Source organism: Sander vitreus, chromosome 4, assembly GCF_031162955.1.
Source record: "Sander vitreus isolate 19-12246 chromosome 4, sanVit1, whole genome shotgun sequence".
NCBI classification, from domain to species: Eukaryota; Metazoa; Chordata; class Actinopteri; order Perciformes; family Percidae; genus Sander; species Sander vitreus.
The window spans coordinates 18,501,386-18,515,376 of record NC_135858.1 but is presented as its reverse complement, the minus strand read 5'-3'; the positions used below and the strand labels follow the sequence as shown (position 1 = coordinate 18,515,376).

Here is a 13,991-nt window from a genome sequence, read left to right as displayed (position 1 = left end):
TTATCTTGGTGTAGGAGTTAAAGTCTGCATTAAGACTGCTCATTTGGGATGTTCCACAAGGGTATTTCATTTTGGAAGGCAGCTAGCTAAGAAGATTATAAGCAGAGTTTTCAATTTATCTTACACACCCTGACTCCCTTTATTGGCTGGGACCCTTTTATCACGTTTTGCCAGAAGCTAGAGCAGCCATTGGCATCTTCCTCTGTATCTGCTACTTTAGAGTTGCTGCATTTGATGCAACACTTTTTATTTTTACCCAGAGCGTGACCTTTTTACATAAGCTGTTTCACCTTCATCACGCAAATGTTGGATGGATGTAAGTTTAGAAAATAAAAAAACACTGAACAAGTGTTATTAATGGCAACTTGATGGAATATATTTATTAAGTTATTATTTTTAGTTATTATGCATTAACTGGCCCCTGAGAGAGCCAAGAAGGGTGAGGGAGAGAGAGAGAGAGAGAGAGAGAGAGAGAGAGAGAGAGAGAGAGAGAGAGAGAGAGAGAGAGAGAGATGCTGATGTAGAAAAAAAATCTTCAGGAGTAAGGATATAAAACCTTGAGACAAGAGGATGCTCCTCTCTCAAACCCGCTGCCATCTCAGTTGTGGAAATGTTGGAGTTGGGGAGGGTCGACTTTGAGGTGACATTGACGCTATGTAGATGAGAGTGAGGATCCTGCGCTCCATGTTACGTCCGTGCTCGCTTCAACTCAGACGGCGGCAGCTCCTTTCCCCGTCTTCTCTCCCCTCCTCTCTTTCAGCACCACTCTTTTCAGGACAGCACCTCGCGCTCAAATACGCATTTGGTCGCCATCCTTCCCTCTCAGGATCATATATTTGTTCGCTGTCGTCGGATGCAAAGTTTTCACCTTGGTTTTATTCTGTAAAAGTGCAAGGAAGTAACTTTTTTAAGAAATCTGATTTTTCCCGTCGGGGAAACAAGCTGGAAAAGAAAAGGATTTTATTGTAAGTATTCTGTTACACAGTATGCATTTGATATGAATCAGAGATATATTAGTGTTTGTTGACATAGCTACTTATTACAATCGAGGACCGTGGAATTTGGCATGCAGATGCGCTAAATTTGGCAATGCGCACGGATGTGCGACTGCACTTCACTTGATGACGACGCAAGAGATTCATCTCATGAGAGTCATTAGCGTATTTGACCCTTCAGTCTTGTAGCCAAATGTTTTAAATATGTCAAATGTGTGATCTGTGGGAAAATGAATGTACATATAATTCTTTGTTCAATTATTCTCAATTTGTCTTGAGGGTGTGCGTCTCATTGAAGCAAATGTTACATGAACGTGGACTATTATAAACAGATTTGATATAAAATAGTTATTATATAAAACATCAACATATTTGTAACCGTGCTGCCTCATAATGCCTTTCACAATTACGCATGCGAGTTGATGGAGGGCGCAGAGAGCGCGTTCCATGTTTTATCATGAGCAGATTATTTTGCATTTTAAAAAAGTACAGGTAAATAGAAATTAATAACGTACATTTTTAAATGCAGAACATGTTGTGTAGCTAATTGTTTGCATCAATGTCAATTTGTTAGTAAGTTAAATGAATGTTAAATATTTTAAATCTTCCCCGCAGATATTTAATAAAAATGTCTATTTAAAAGCTCCAGTGAGTTGTTAGCCTCTCCAGGTGATTCATTAGACATTACCGTCGCGCCTGACTCCTAAATGTGTTTAATTGCTCTTCTCTTGTACCGGAACAGAAGTGGGCCATTGAATTTAGAGCATAATGACTCAAGGACAAGAGAAGGCTCTAAATTTCTGCTAGCATGCATTCACTCCAGGCAATTAAAAGAGATTCTTATTGCATGAGAAGTATTTATTTGATCCCGTTGGGTTCACGGATCGTGTGGCACATTTTCGTCTCTCCACCCTGAAGAAATACCATGCAATTACAACGGATGCATGCAAAATAATCGTGTAAAATAATTATTATTTGTTTTACCAGTAATGTAAAATATATTTTTTGTACATGCCAGTAAAATGCCCACCTTAATAAGCAATTTAGTCACATATTTATTCTTAAAATATTATTTTCTTCCAGAACACAAGTTATTATCCATTTAGTGGGGGAAATAATTCCATTTTAATCGAACTGAAATCAAGAATCACATATTGTTTTTCACACTTAAGGCAGAAATACGTAAATGAATCCCTCATTATTAAGACCTGACATTCGACTTCATAAACTATTTCATACAAGTAAATTGACATGAGGAGCAAGTGATATTTTTTAAATAGTTTTTGTATTTATATGTATACATATTTCAATTATGTTTTCAGGTTGCTGGACCACTGCTAAGTTGCTCCTGATCACTCATTACACCGATTATTCGTCTCTAATCGGCACTTATCTGGGAGCTGGGTGAATAGGACGGAGAAGCTGCTGTTAGCCTGGACCGGTGCTGAAACCCCTTCCTCTCCACTGGTCAGGACGATCCGACACGCACAGTAACCATGGCCACCAACGGGACCAAAGCCTCAGACGGACACGTCTTAACGGAGACGGTGAATGACGCGCCCACCACCACGCCGAACGACAAACCCAAAACCTTGGTGGTGAAAGTGCAGAAGACGAAAAATGAGATACCCGAGAGAGAAACGTGGGTTGGGAGATTTGACTTTCTTCTCTCTTGTGTGGGATACGCAATCGGACTCGGAAATGTCTGGAGATTTCCTTATTTATGTGGAAAAAACGGAGGAGGTAATCAGGAATTCCTGGCAATGTCCATTTATGTATACACCAAAAGGAATGCAAAGATCTCGACATCAAAAAACTACCAGTTTGCTCCCGGAGGTTTTTAATTAAAAAATAAAGCTAAAGTCATCTAAGCCGTGCGTATTTGCGCACAAGCGAAAGCCTGGGACTGAGGCGCAGTGTAAAAGCAAATATTCCTTTTATCAAATATCTTATGTGGATTATGATGAATGTTAATAGGTAATGATTCACAGCACATGTACCTCTCACCTCTCATTCAGGGGCCTTCTTGATTCCCTACTTTTTGACCCTCATATTTGCTGGCATGCCCCTGTTCCTTCTGGAGACGGCTCTTGGTCAGTACACTTCTATTGGAGGGCTTGGAGTGTGGAAGCTGGCCCCTATGTTCAAAGGTAAAATACACTTGTACGTTATTCTTAAGGCCTGCACTTATTATGTTAATTGGCTACTTCATTAGGCCAGGTTGATTAACAGGCAAAGTTGGAAATTGGGGCTCTTTATAATTACGCAACAGAGGGCATAGGTTTATCGTCTGTAAACGACCAAAACTTACAAAATATCTTACATATGTTATTATTTTCGTTTCATGTCAACACACATATTTCAGCACAATTTAATATCATGTCTGTACTCTCCCTGTTTCAGGTGTTGGTCTGGCTGCTGCTGTTCTGTCCTTCTGGTTAAATATATATTACATTGTAATCATTTCCTGGGCTATTTACTATCTGTACAACTCCTTCACTAGTGTGAGTAATTTATATTTATATAATATTGTTGTTTCCTAATAAAACAATGTAACAGGACTTGAATACCTTGAACATTCAGGAAAGAAATAATCCTAAAGTAGTCTAGCTTCTTAGATTCCTACTGAAAAATCGTTGTGTCCCCTTAAATCAGAACAAAGCACAGTTTGGGTTTTTGGCCAGGTTGTATTTTATACATAGTAACCGTTTTAGTTATGTGGCAGGCTCTTTTTGTTAACACATCTTACATAGGCCTAAGGGTGAACAGCCCTTAACAGAGTATGACATTTACTACTTCCTTTCCCACATAATTAGCATCTTACACAAGGTATTGATAAATGCATTTGGCGATGAGGCATTCACTCTTCTGAGAAAAGCATGAAATCTCAATGAGTATCATGGTCTTGGCTGCTCGACAGCCAGAGAGAATGGGAGCCGGCGGTGAGAGAGTGGTCCAAGTAAAAAGAGCTGTCTGTGTGATTTTCTCTCTTTTATTTTCTTTAATTTTCAGGATCTGCCATGGCAGACGTGTGGCAATTCCTGGAACACAGAGCGCTGCTTCACCAACTACAGCATCACAGACACCAAAAACCTCACCAGCGCTGTGGTGGAGTTCTGGGAGTAAGCTGGATATAAGAGTCTGCTTAGATCACAAGGATACTGCTCTGTTGTGAACAGATTTAAGCTACACAGAAAGGCCGTGGTCCCTACTGTGCATAATGATGATCAGGGTTGGAGTCTGATATTGCCATCTAGATCTGAGGATCCAATGGTTCACAAAATCCCTTTACATTCATCTATTCAGATACCTTAAGTAGAGGAAAAATTGTGCACATACAATTAAGGGCCTCAAACAAACCTAAACGCAAAAAAATGTGTGTAAACATGCGTGCATGCAAGCATGACTTACCTTAACTGTGGTGCCTTACAAAAAGCTTTAGGGGTGAGAATGGAAAGCCAGAGCAGAGGGCTTTTTGTGAGTATTTTTGTGAGTATCCAGACATGTGTGTGCATATTTGTGTGCACACATGTGTGCTGCATGTATAAGATCAAGGACGCATTTGTGCATTGTAGTAAGACTACTTTACTCCTTCCCTGCAGACGTAACATGCACCAGATGACTGATGGTCTGGAGAAACCTGGGGAGATTAGGATTCCACTGGCTATCACACTCGCCATTGCATGGGTGCTCGTCTATTTCTGTATCTGGAAGGGGGTCAGCTGGACTGGCAAAGTAAGTAGAGGGAGAAGACAAAGACAGAAACAAAACAAAATGGAAATAAATAAAATCCATCATGAATTGAATTTGCATCATCTTCATGCTCAAGGGTGTAAAATTGGCACAATGACATGTTGGATTATTGTTCAAATGAAGGCATCACATAACTTCATCATACTACTTTTATTAATGTTTTCTTTTTTATGTATGGCAGATTCATCATTAATTTTTATACATAGCAGTGTCAATGACAGTATCTCTGTTAGTTCATGTCTTATTCAGCAGAGTTTCTCATGAATGATCTGAGCTGTGTTGACTTTGATAGCACAGTGCAAAATTAGTTCAGATAAGGAGGAAAATAGTGCAATGAGAGTGTGCTGAACCCAACCATTCTAGGGTTATCTTGCCTCTGGGGAATAGCTGGCTAGGTCACTGCGCTGCACTGTGCTTTTGGGATGGTGCCACAGTACTGTAACACTGTTCATGATGAGTTGAACAACTTAGCAGTTTTCACTTTTTTTTGTAGTTTTGTTGTTTGCAGGACAAACGTTCAGAGTAAAATAATGCTCACTAGCTGTGCGATTTAACAAGTTAGTTTTGGTAGACAATATTCCGTTTTCTAATATAACTTTGTGTCCCACAGGTGGTGTATTTCTCCGCTACATACCCTTACTTTATGCTGTTCATCCTGTTTTGCCGTGGCGTCACTCTACCTGGTGCAATTGATGGAATCCTCTTCTATATCACACCAGACTTTCAAAAACTAAAGGAGTCTGAGGTATGCTCTTTGTTTTTCGGCCTAGATGTCTGAAAGAGTTTCTGTTCAGGAATACATATAGCTCTTTATTGGACGCCAAAATAAAGGTGTCTGCAAGAGGATAAGCTGAGCCCCAGTGGGAGGTGTTTTTTGGGGCAAAGTTGTATAGACTGGTTACCGTAATACCATAGTAGAGGTCTCTTATTGTACCTGCATATAGGCGAAGAGTACTGTATTTAGTCTACAATCTTATCCAAATAGATTATTGGTGTGTGCACAGTATTAATACTAAAATCTAATCTCTATAATAATCACTGTTAATTACATAGGCATCAAAATAGTAGAAGGGATGTCTATTAACACACAGCTATAAAAAACTATCAGTGTATGTTCCAAATATCTAGTATATATATATATATATATATTATATACTATATATATAGTATATAATATATAGCTTATAAAAAGTTGAACTCCTGTGATTGCTATGTGTATTTGTATTTATAATGCCAAGGCAGGTTAATTAATTTTAAAGTATACAGTTGGTCTCACGTAGATGTTGTAAAGCTGAAGTATGCCAGTGGTATTTACAGTAGGCTGATGCATCTAATTCTGAGAAAATAAGACCCTACATGATAGTATTGTTGATTTTCTTTTTAATGTTATGTTTTATTATGTAGTGATTGTGAATAAATTACTTAGCCACATCAAGCTCAAGAAGAACATGAGATGAAGCTAGATGCGGTGTGGAGAGACATTATCAGACAAGGCAAGGTCCTGCTGTTAAGTTGATAGGATGCAATGATTTGGAATCAGAGTGGATCAGATAGGACCAAGAGTAACAAGACAGCACTTAGGTGTAACAACTTCCTGGAATACAACTTTTTTCCAGGTCTTGCCATTACATCAAAGGTTTACAAAAGACAAGATACATTTGTCCATTGATCAGCAAAGCCAGTTAAATTGGTTGAAAATGACAAACGCAGTCACATTATCAGCAAAATAAAATGAAATTTAGCCTTTTTTAAAATAAAGATCTCTATTTAGCACTAATTATGTGTTTACATCTGTTTTTTAAACTCTATTTTCTAATCTTTGTGTGTCAGGTGTGGCTGGATGCTGCCACTCAGATCTTCTTTTCCTATGGGCTGGGATTAGGCTCTCTGATTGCTCTTGGCAGCTACAATCCCTTCAATAATAACGTATACAGGTAGGTGACTATGATATTTTGCATATTTCAGGTTCATTTTCCCCAATGAATCAAATACATGTTCAGAGTTTTTTGTACCGATCACTCACACATGTTTGTTTTTTAAGGAGACTGTGCAGATGTCTGATCCTGGGATTATTTTTGGTTCCCTGGTAACATAGTGTCTGCTGTACCTTCTATTTTGGGACTAATCGAGCCTCCAGCTGTATCAGTCTTTTCTTTATTTTGGCTCCACATTCTGTTTTACACTTATAGGCACAGACGTTTGGTTTGTCTCAGCCTCTGTCACATTGTCGGATAAACACTGCAGCCCAACTACATACATCTATGGTTCCAACTATATTGAAACTGCTGGTGCCATTTTAAAAGAATAGGTCAATATAAATTTACTCAGCTGCTATGTAACTGTAGGATGCAAAATGGCTCTCTACCTTCCCTTCCCCCCACGTCTCTCGACAATGTGTGACAGGTTGATAAGGAATTGATATAGGCGCGACAATGGCTGCCTTGTGCTTCGTCTCTCTCCTACAGAGATTCTATCATTGTCTGCTGCATCAACTCCTTCACCAGCATGTTCGCTGGCTTTGTCATCTTCTCCATCGTGGGATTTATGTCCAATGTAACAAAGAGACCCATCGCTGATGTGGCCGCCTCAGGTAATTGCAATCAATGTTGAAACTCGATAGTGACAATCAGCACATGCAAGAGATACTTGCGTCTGTGCAAAGATTTGCCCTCGAAATTGCTAGATGTTATTCTTTTAGTCCAAAAGAGAGGGTTTTAGCTTGTCAATAGCTGTCAGTTCTGACTTCTGGGTTTATTAGAAAGAAAAAATGCTTAGTGTAAATACTCAAGTTTGACATTCAGCACTCACACTTTGTTCTTCCAAGGACACTTTGGATGTACCCAGAATTACACTTAATTTCATTATGGCTGAGTTTGAGTGTTGAAAATGACAGACAACACATTAACATTCTTTTTCTTTTCTTTATTGCCATTTTGTTTTTGAACTCATCTTTTAATAGTGTCCTACTGTGAGTACATACCACCATGTCTAAAACATTTGTCTTTTGTCAGGACCTGGTCTGGCATTTTTGGCTTATCCTGAGGCCGTAACCCAGCTGCCCATCTCTCCTCTCTGGGCCATACTATTTTTCTCTATGCTGCTGATGTTGGGAATCGACAGCCAGGTAAAGATAACCCAACAAAAATGGTCTCAGCTGTGGTTTTTAGGCATATTCATATAGCAAAGTGCTGATGTTCCAGCTTCTGTCAAGCAATGCTTTGACAAATGAAAGCAAACATTTAAATAAATGGCCAGGTAATATTATTTCAGGGTGGAAACCTTCACAATGTGTAATTGCCACATAAAAGCATTACTAAAATATAATGTAATATGTCTTGCTGTTTCTCTTTCATTTATGAAAATTAGTTCTAAACCTTAGTAATTGAACTAATGTTTTTATTGTGACAACAATGAATCACGTAACACAGTTTTGACGTGACTTTGCAACCTCTCCAGTTCTGCACTGTGGAAGGCTTCATCACCGCGCTGGTTGATGAATTCCCTCACATTCTGCGAAAACGCAGAGAGATCTTCATTGCAATCGTCTGCCTTATTTCTTACATCATTGGATTGTCCAACATCACACAGGTAAATACTTATTTCTTATTGGATATTCCACCAACTTGCAGAGACATTACAGAGTAGTTAGTTTAAAAAAAAAAAAACAGCCTCTGACTAAATGACAAGGTTCATATCTGTTGCCATATTCCGGTCAATAATAAGTCTCCAGTTCATCAAGAAATCACACTATGAGGATACACCCTCCTCTCATAATATTTGCAGAATCCAGTAGAAATGCTGCACAAGTTCAACAAGTTCACCTTTAATCAACTGAGTCAATACTTCAAATATGCAGGCATCAACACGCCTTTCTCATTTAACATTGAACATTTCTAACTTTGGCAATGTAAGCATCACACAGAACACCAGTAGTTTGACTTCAGCAGCTGACAGAGTAATATGCAAGACTGTTAACTCATCTTGCCAAGTGGCCCTTATATTATATCCCAAGAGCAAAAGGTCATGGGGTCATACTCCCTCTGAGTCTGTTCCTGTTCCTGCCAAAGTGGTTCAGGTCATTTAGCATCATGTTTCAGCCTGCAAACATGAAACAAAGGTTCACAGCCATGATTTAATTTCACTTATTTACCCGCTAGCTGCTGTAGATGTGTATGGGTAAGGATGATTACATGGTCCGTTGTTTTATCTGTCCAACACTTTGGTCCAGAGGAAGATCCCTGACTTTTCGGCTAGCACCACCATCAGGCCACAACTTCCTTTAGTTTAATTGAAAAAAATATATTATAGTCTAAGGGGCAGATTGCTATGAAATGTTATTACTGAACACATTCATGTTCCTCAGAGAATGAACCATTTTGTTCATTTAATGCCTATAGCACCCCCATAAGGTAAAAATACCACTTTTGCACACACAAATCTGATAAACAGGCAGATTGCCATGAAATGGGCTCTGTATGTAAGTTCTAATGTCCTAAGGGTAAATAGTATTATATTACACTGTAAGATTTAAAAAATATTTCAATCTATTATGATTCTAACGAAAGATTTTAGAGTCTCAAAAAAAACGTGGTCACTTTACCTGATCATTAGAATATTACAATGAAGATGCTCTTTAACTACTAAATGTACAGTTTATTTTGCATAAACATATAAAATGAAATCTTTCTTTAATTGTATTGAGCTACTCTTTGTCTCACATTGCCAGAACTATCTGCACAGCACTGTGGAGTAAGATCTGGCTGCTCCACACATACATTCTGGTATAGTAGAAAAAAACTCTCTGGGTTGTTTGAATTTCTTTAAACCAATCACAATCTTCTTGCCGGTGGCTCTGTAAAATAGTTTCGGGACGGAAGTTGTTTAGGTGGAACATTTTCAACCCACAAAAGAAAACGCCACATACAATATTAAATGAAGTTAACTGTTCATACAACACAGTAACGTGAGCTTTTTAAATTAGCTGGATACATGGTTAAACATAATTTGCTCTTACTAGTGTATTGCCATGTGTACTTCGTCATTGGTCCCAAAACATCCCAGTTAGATAGTAAATGTATTAATATTACTAAATAATAGTAAACGTATTCTTTGTAAATCTTTACAATCATTCCCCAAAAGAACCAGGCAGACCTGCCATGTTGCACAATCCAAATTTTCTTCAAAACAGGCAATTGAAAGCGTGTAGCATGCTAGCTCGAAGTTTGTTGTTGTTTCCCAAAGCAAACAGTTTGAGAATTCAGGCAATTATCCTAGGAATGTACTTCCGTTGATTCAGACTAGGCTACTTTTATCTCCCAACATGTTTAACATGCTACTTGAGCCACATTTTAAAATGGTTGGCATTACTTGTAATGTTCAGACTACCATGCATCAGGTCAAAAGAGATGTTTTAAGTATTTACTTTATCATGTTTTACCATTTAACACCACCACAAAGTTACTACTGGCTACTACTGCACAAGGTACAGTCGTAGTTGTGTTGCAATGTGGTTCAAAAGTAAAAAAAAAAAAAATATATATATATATATATATATATATATACAAAAAGTCAGCATAAAGTCGGCAAAGAGGCTTCTGTTTCTGTCTACTTGTGAGCTAACAATGACAGAATCACTGCAGGCCAAGGTCGTGTTTGCCAATGACACTCGAAGACCCTGCATTGTCCCTTTACTTCTGCCAAACTGGATTTCCATCATGTCACATGCACAGCCCTGTTAGAATGAGACAGTTACCCTAATCACTGCTCCAGGCAATACAAAATATATCAAGCTTCACAGAATAGGAGTCGACAAACTGTAGCAGGTCCCTTTGATCTGGTCTCCTTAACACCCTGATAGATTGTAGACAGACATGAAATGTTTCGTGGGGATGCTTTATCTACACTGGCCCTGCCTGTGCTGCACATTGGCACACAATTTCCACAAAGAAGTCTTAGCACCAATTCGGTCCTCACCAATGAAACATCACTAACACTCACCAGCTACAGCCGCCGGTGCTCTCGCATTTGATGTTATTCCACTGTCCTGCACATCCAAAACTATTATTGCTTCTTCAACCTTTTCCCGCTTGCCTTTCCCTTTTTTCCTTCTCATTTTACAGGGTGGACTGTACGTGTTCAAGCTGTTTGACTACTACTCTGCTAGCGGAATGTGCCTGCTCTTCTTGGTCTTCTTTGAGTGCATCTCAATTTCATGGTTTTATGGTGAGCCCCATCTATGTCTAATCTTCTTAAGGATGTTTTTTTTCCTAACTAAAACATTCCTGTCTTTTGTTGCTGACTTATTGGGGGCTAAAGTCGCAAGATCCAGACTAGAAACATATCTAGTGTTGTGTGACAACTAAAACTGTATTCATCATGCTTTATCTTTGGTTCCAGGTGCGAACAAATTCTATGATAACATTGAGGAAATGATTGGCTACAGGCCCTGTCTGTGGTGGAAGGCCTGCTGGGTTGTTTTCACTCCGCTCATTGTGGCTGTAAGTGTTATCTGTGGGTAACATACATGATGTTCCAGACACCAACTATAACACCCCATCAAGGACAATATTTAGGCTTACTGTATAATGACTTAGGTGAAGCTTTATATTGAGAATGATTGCTATAATCTTTATATGCTAAACTAAGCTATGGTTTTACTTGTCGCTTATCCCTTGATGATTGTGTGCACGAACACCAAAAGGAGTCTAGTTATGTTTACTTAATAGCATTTACTTTATGTAATGATACCTTCATATTACTTTACACAGTGTTTCTGTTGTTTTCCAAAGATCATCCAAGACCAACAGCTTATTCTAAGGTTTTACTGTAATATGTATTTGTAATATGTTTGAAGCCTAGAATTTAGACTCTGTTATAGTTAAATGTCAAAGCATGATGAAGGCGCTGAGATATATATTCTTTGCCCCTCTTGTCCAGGGAGTCTTCTTGTTTAGTGCAGTGCAGATGGTTCCCCTCACCTTGGGTGAATACGTGTTCCCAGCCTGGGGACAGGGGGTTGGGTGGTGCATGGCCCTCTCCTCCATGACACTCATCCCTGGCTACATGGGCTACATGTTCCTCACACTCAAAGGCACATACAAAGAGGTAAGGTCAATGTGGATTCAGTCAAATAGTTGATACATTTACTTAAATAATAGTATTTGACTGTTTTTCGTTGTATTTGCTCAGGAACAATGAATGTGCAGTGTAGGGCAACTATTCATATATCTATAGAAAGCAAGTAGAGTTACGAAATGCTTATGCAATATCTAGAAATATCTGCATATGCACATTAAATCTAAATACAATCTATATACATACACTTAAAGGAAATGTTATTACACTCACATGTTATTACACATACATACACATATGTATACTAGTATATAAATGCTGAACAGGCTGAAATACTGAGCGTCACTGCATTTCACACATCTATTAGCTGTTTGAATTTTAATCTGCAGTCGGCAGCCAAGCAGGCTCTGTGTTGAGAGTTTCAAGTGGATTACTAGGTATGCAAGATTTTTGGCTCTCATATAGTATTACATACTGTATGATAGATCAATCCAACACAGGAGAAAAGTGGTATATTTAGAGGGTGCTGATGTTTTGTGAGGATAATGTAATGTAATTTTACAGTGAGTTTTAACCATTAAGGAAAGTTTGATTAAACATTTAAGGTCGGTAGATTTTTACCGACAGTCTGGCTCAAATATGTTTAACAGAAAATACTGATCCAGGATTTATATAATCCTCACTTACATTTACAACATTTACATAATGGCTGGCAGTGAAAGTAGTACCTGAAACGTAATTTAGCAGCAAAAAGACTTTTCAGTCCAATGTGATTTTGCTCTGTGCATTATAAGTGCACTGTGATTCAGTGCTTTTGTAATGAGCAAACACATGCAGGCATGCTCCGCAAAGCCATAAATAAATTGCCATGAAGAGTTGAACAGTGATAAAAGGATTAGTAAAATAGTGTTTCTAATTAGTTCTGTTAAACAATTTAAGTTCCTTTTTTGCTATACCAGCTACTGAGTTCTCAGTAAATTACCTTCATTTGTATGCAGCAGAATGGTATGCTGCATTTTTATTGATCTAATGATTCTAATCATTGGCACATAATACCTTTTCCATCATTCCATTTACATTAAGAGCATTTGATTTGCAGTCATCCACAATGCGCTGAATAATAACCTTACATCTATGCAGTCCCTAGTGACTGATATAGCTTTATAGCCGGCGCTGACAGAATAAATGGGCCATAATTGCAGGCAGTGCAACAGAAGCTGTCAGAGGCGATGTGCAGGTGTCAGATCCTGCAGTACCAGCTGATGGCTGATTGTCTAATTGTAGCAATCAGCCAGCTGATTAGTGCTCTGCACCCAGGCGGAAGCTTAATTTCACAAACACTCCATATAAATGACTGCTGTGCCGTAGAACCCCGGGTCCAGCACTACCCATAGTTAAGAACATTTGAAAGATTTACCAAGTTTGGGATGGTTTGATTTAGTTTTGTGGGCTCAGTAAGTTTGCCCCATGAAACATTTGTTAGTGTCTTTATCAATCATATCTCAGGCTGTATTAATTCTTATAACCATATATCACTTCAGGAAAACTGCATAGATGTCTTTTCTGAGTGTCTTGTAGAAAATGTACACTCAGAGCCTTAGGCTGTGTATTCATCAAGCTCACAGCTGTGTAGCTGGTGTGTTTTGTTACAGTTTATTGGTTTGATCACAAACTTTGTAGCTGTTTGGTTCCTACAAACGCTGTATGACAGTGTTTACTTGTAATTTTGACACCATCAGTGCATTTTTCAGCTGTGTTATCAGTGCTTTTCCATGTTTAGCGCCTGCGGATAATGTTGAAGCCTTTGGCACTGTCGAAGGCTCAGGAAAATGCCCCGGACCAGCAGACAGAAAACCAGAATCAGAACCCTGTCAATGAGGAAGCCTACATCTAGAAACTTCTGCCTGTCTCTCTGTCTCGACGGCCAGACTGGCAATCTACACAGAAAAAAACATAATCAAGGTTTGGAACGACCACCAGACTTCCATGTCTGCTTTTATTCACCTACCTCCTGGGGACACGTGAGACCAACCTGATTACAGTTATTTGTAGGGGTTTTTCTGTTTGTTTATTTGTATAATACAGAGTTAAACTTATGAGGAAAAACAAACCACCCAGCAAAATTGTTGTGATATTATGAATTTCATTATGCAAAAAAGTTAGTCTTTT

The 13,991-nt window shown here is 38.6% G+C and overlaps 1 protein-coding gene across 1 annotated transcript; it reads left to right on the top strand.

Moving 5' to 3' along the window:
- Positions 1-2,491: 2,491 nt before the first annotated feature.
- slc6a1b (solute carrier family 6 member 1b) lies at positions 2,492-13,716 on the top strand. Its single transcript, XM_078248847.1, has 14 exons — positions 2,492-2,738; positions 3,014-3,145; positions 3,399-3,499; positions 4,008-4,117; positions 4,598-4,730; positions 5,359-5,493; positions 6,579-6,682; positions 7,214-7,338; positions 7,760-7,872; positions 8,205-8,336; positions 10,868-10,970; positions 11,145-11,245; positions 11,685-11,852; positions 13,603-13,716. The coding sequence occupies exons 1-14, from the start codon at positions 2,492-2,494 to the stop codon at positions 13,714-13,716; spliced, it is 1,818 nt and encodes a 605-aa protein (XP_078104973.1).
- Positions 13,717-13,991: the final 275 nt, after the last annotated feature.

Coding starts and splice junctions, on each gene's coding strand:
- slc6a1b (XM_078248847.1), top strand. CDS start 2,492: ATGGCCACCAACGGGACCAAAGCCTCAGACGGACACGTCTTAACGGAG. Junction 6,683..7,213: donor TTCAATAATAACGTATACAG/GTAGGTGACTAT, acceptor TCTCTCCTACAG/AGATTCTATCATTGTCTGCT. Junction 7,339..7,759: donor CGCTGATGTGGCCGCCTCAG/GTAATTGCAATC, acceptor GTCTTTTGTCAG/GACCTGGTCTGGCATTTTTG.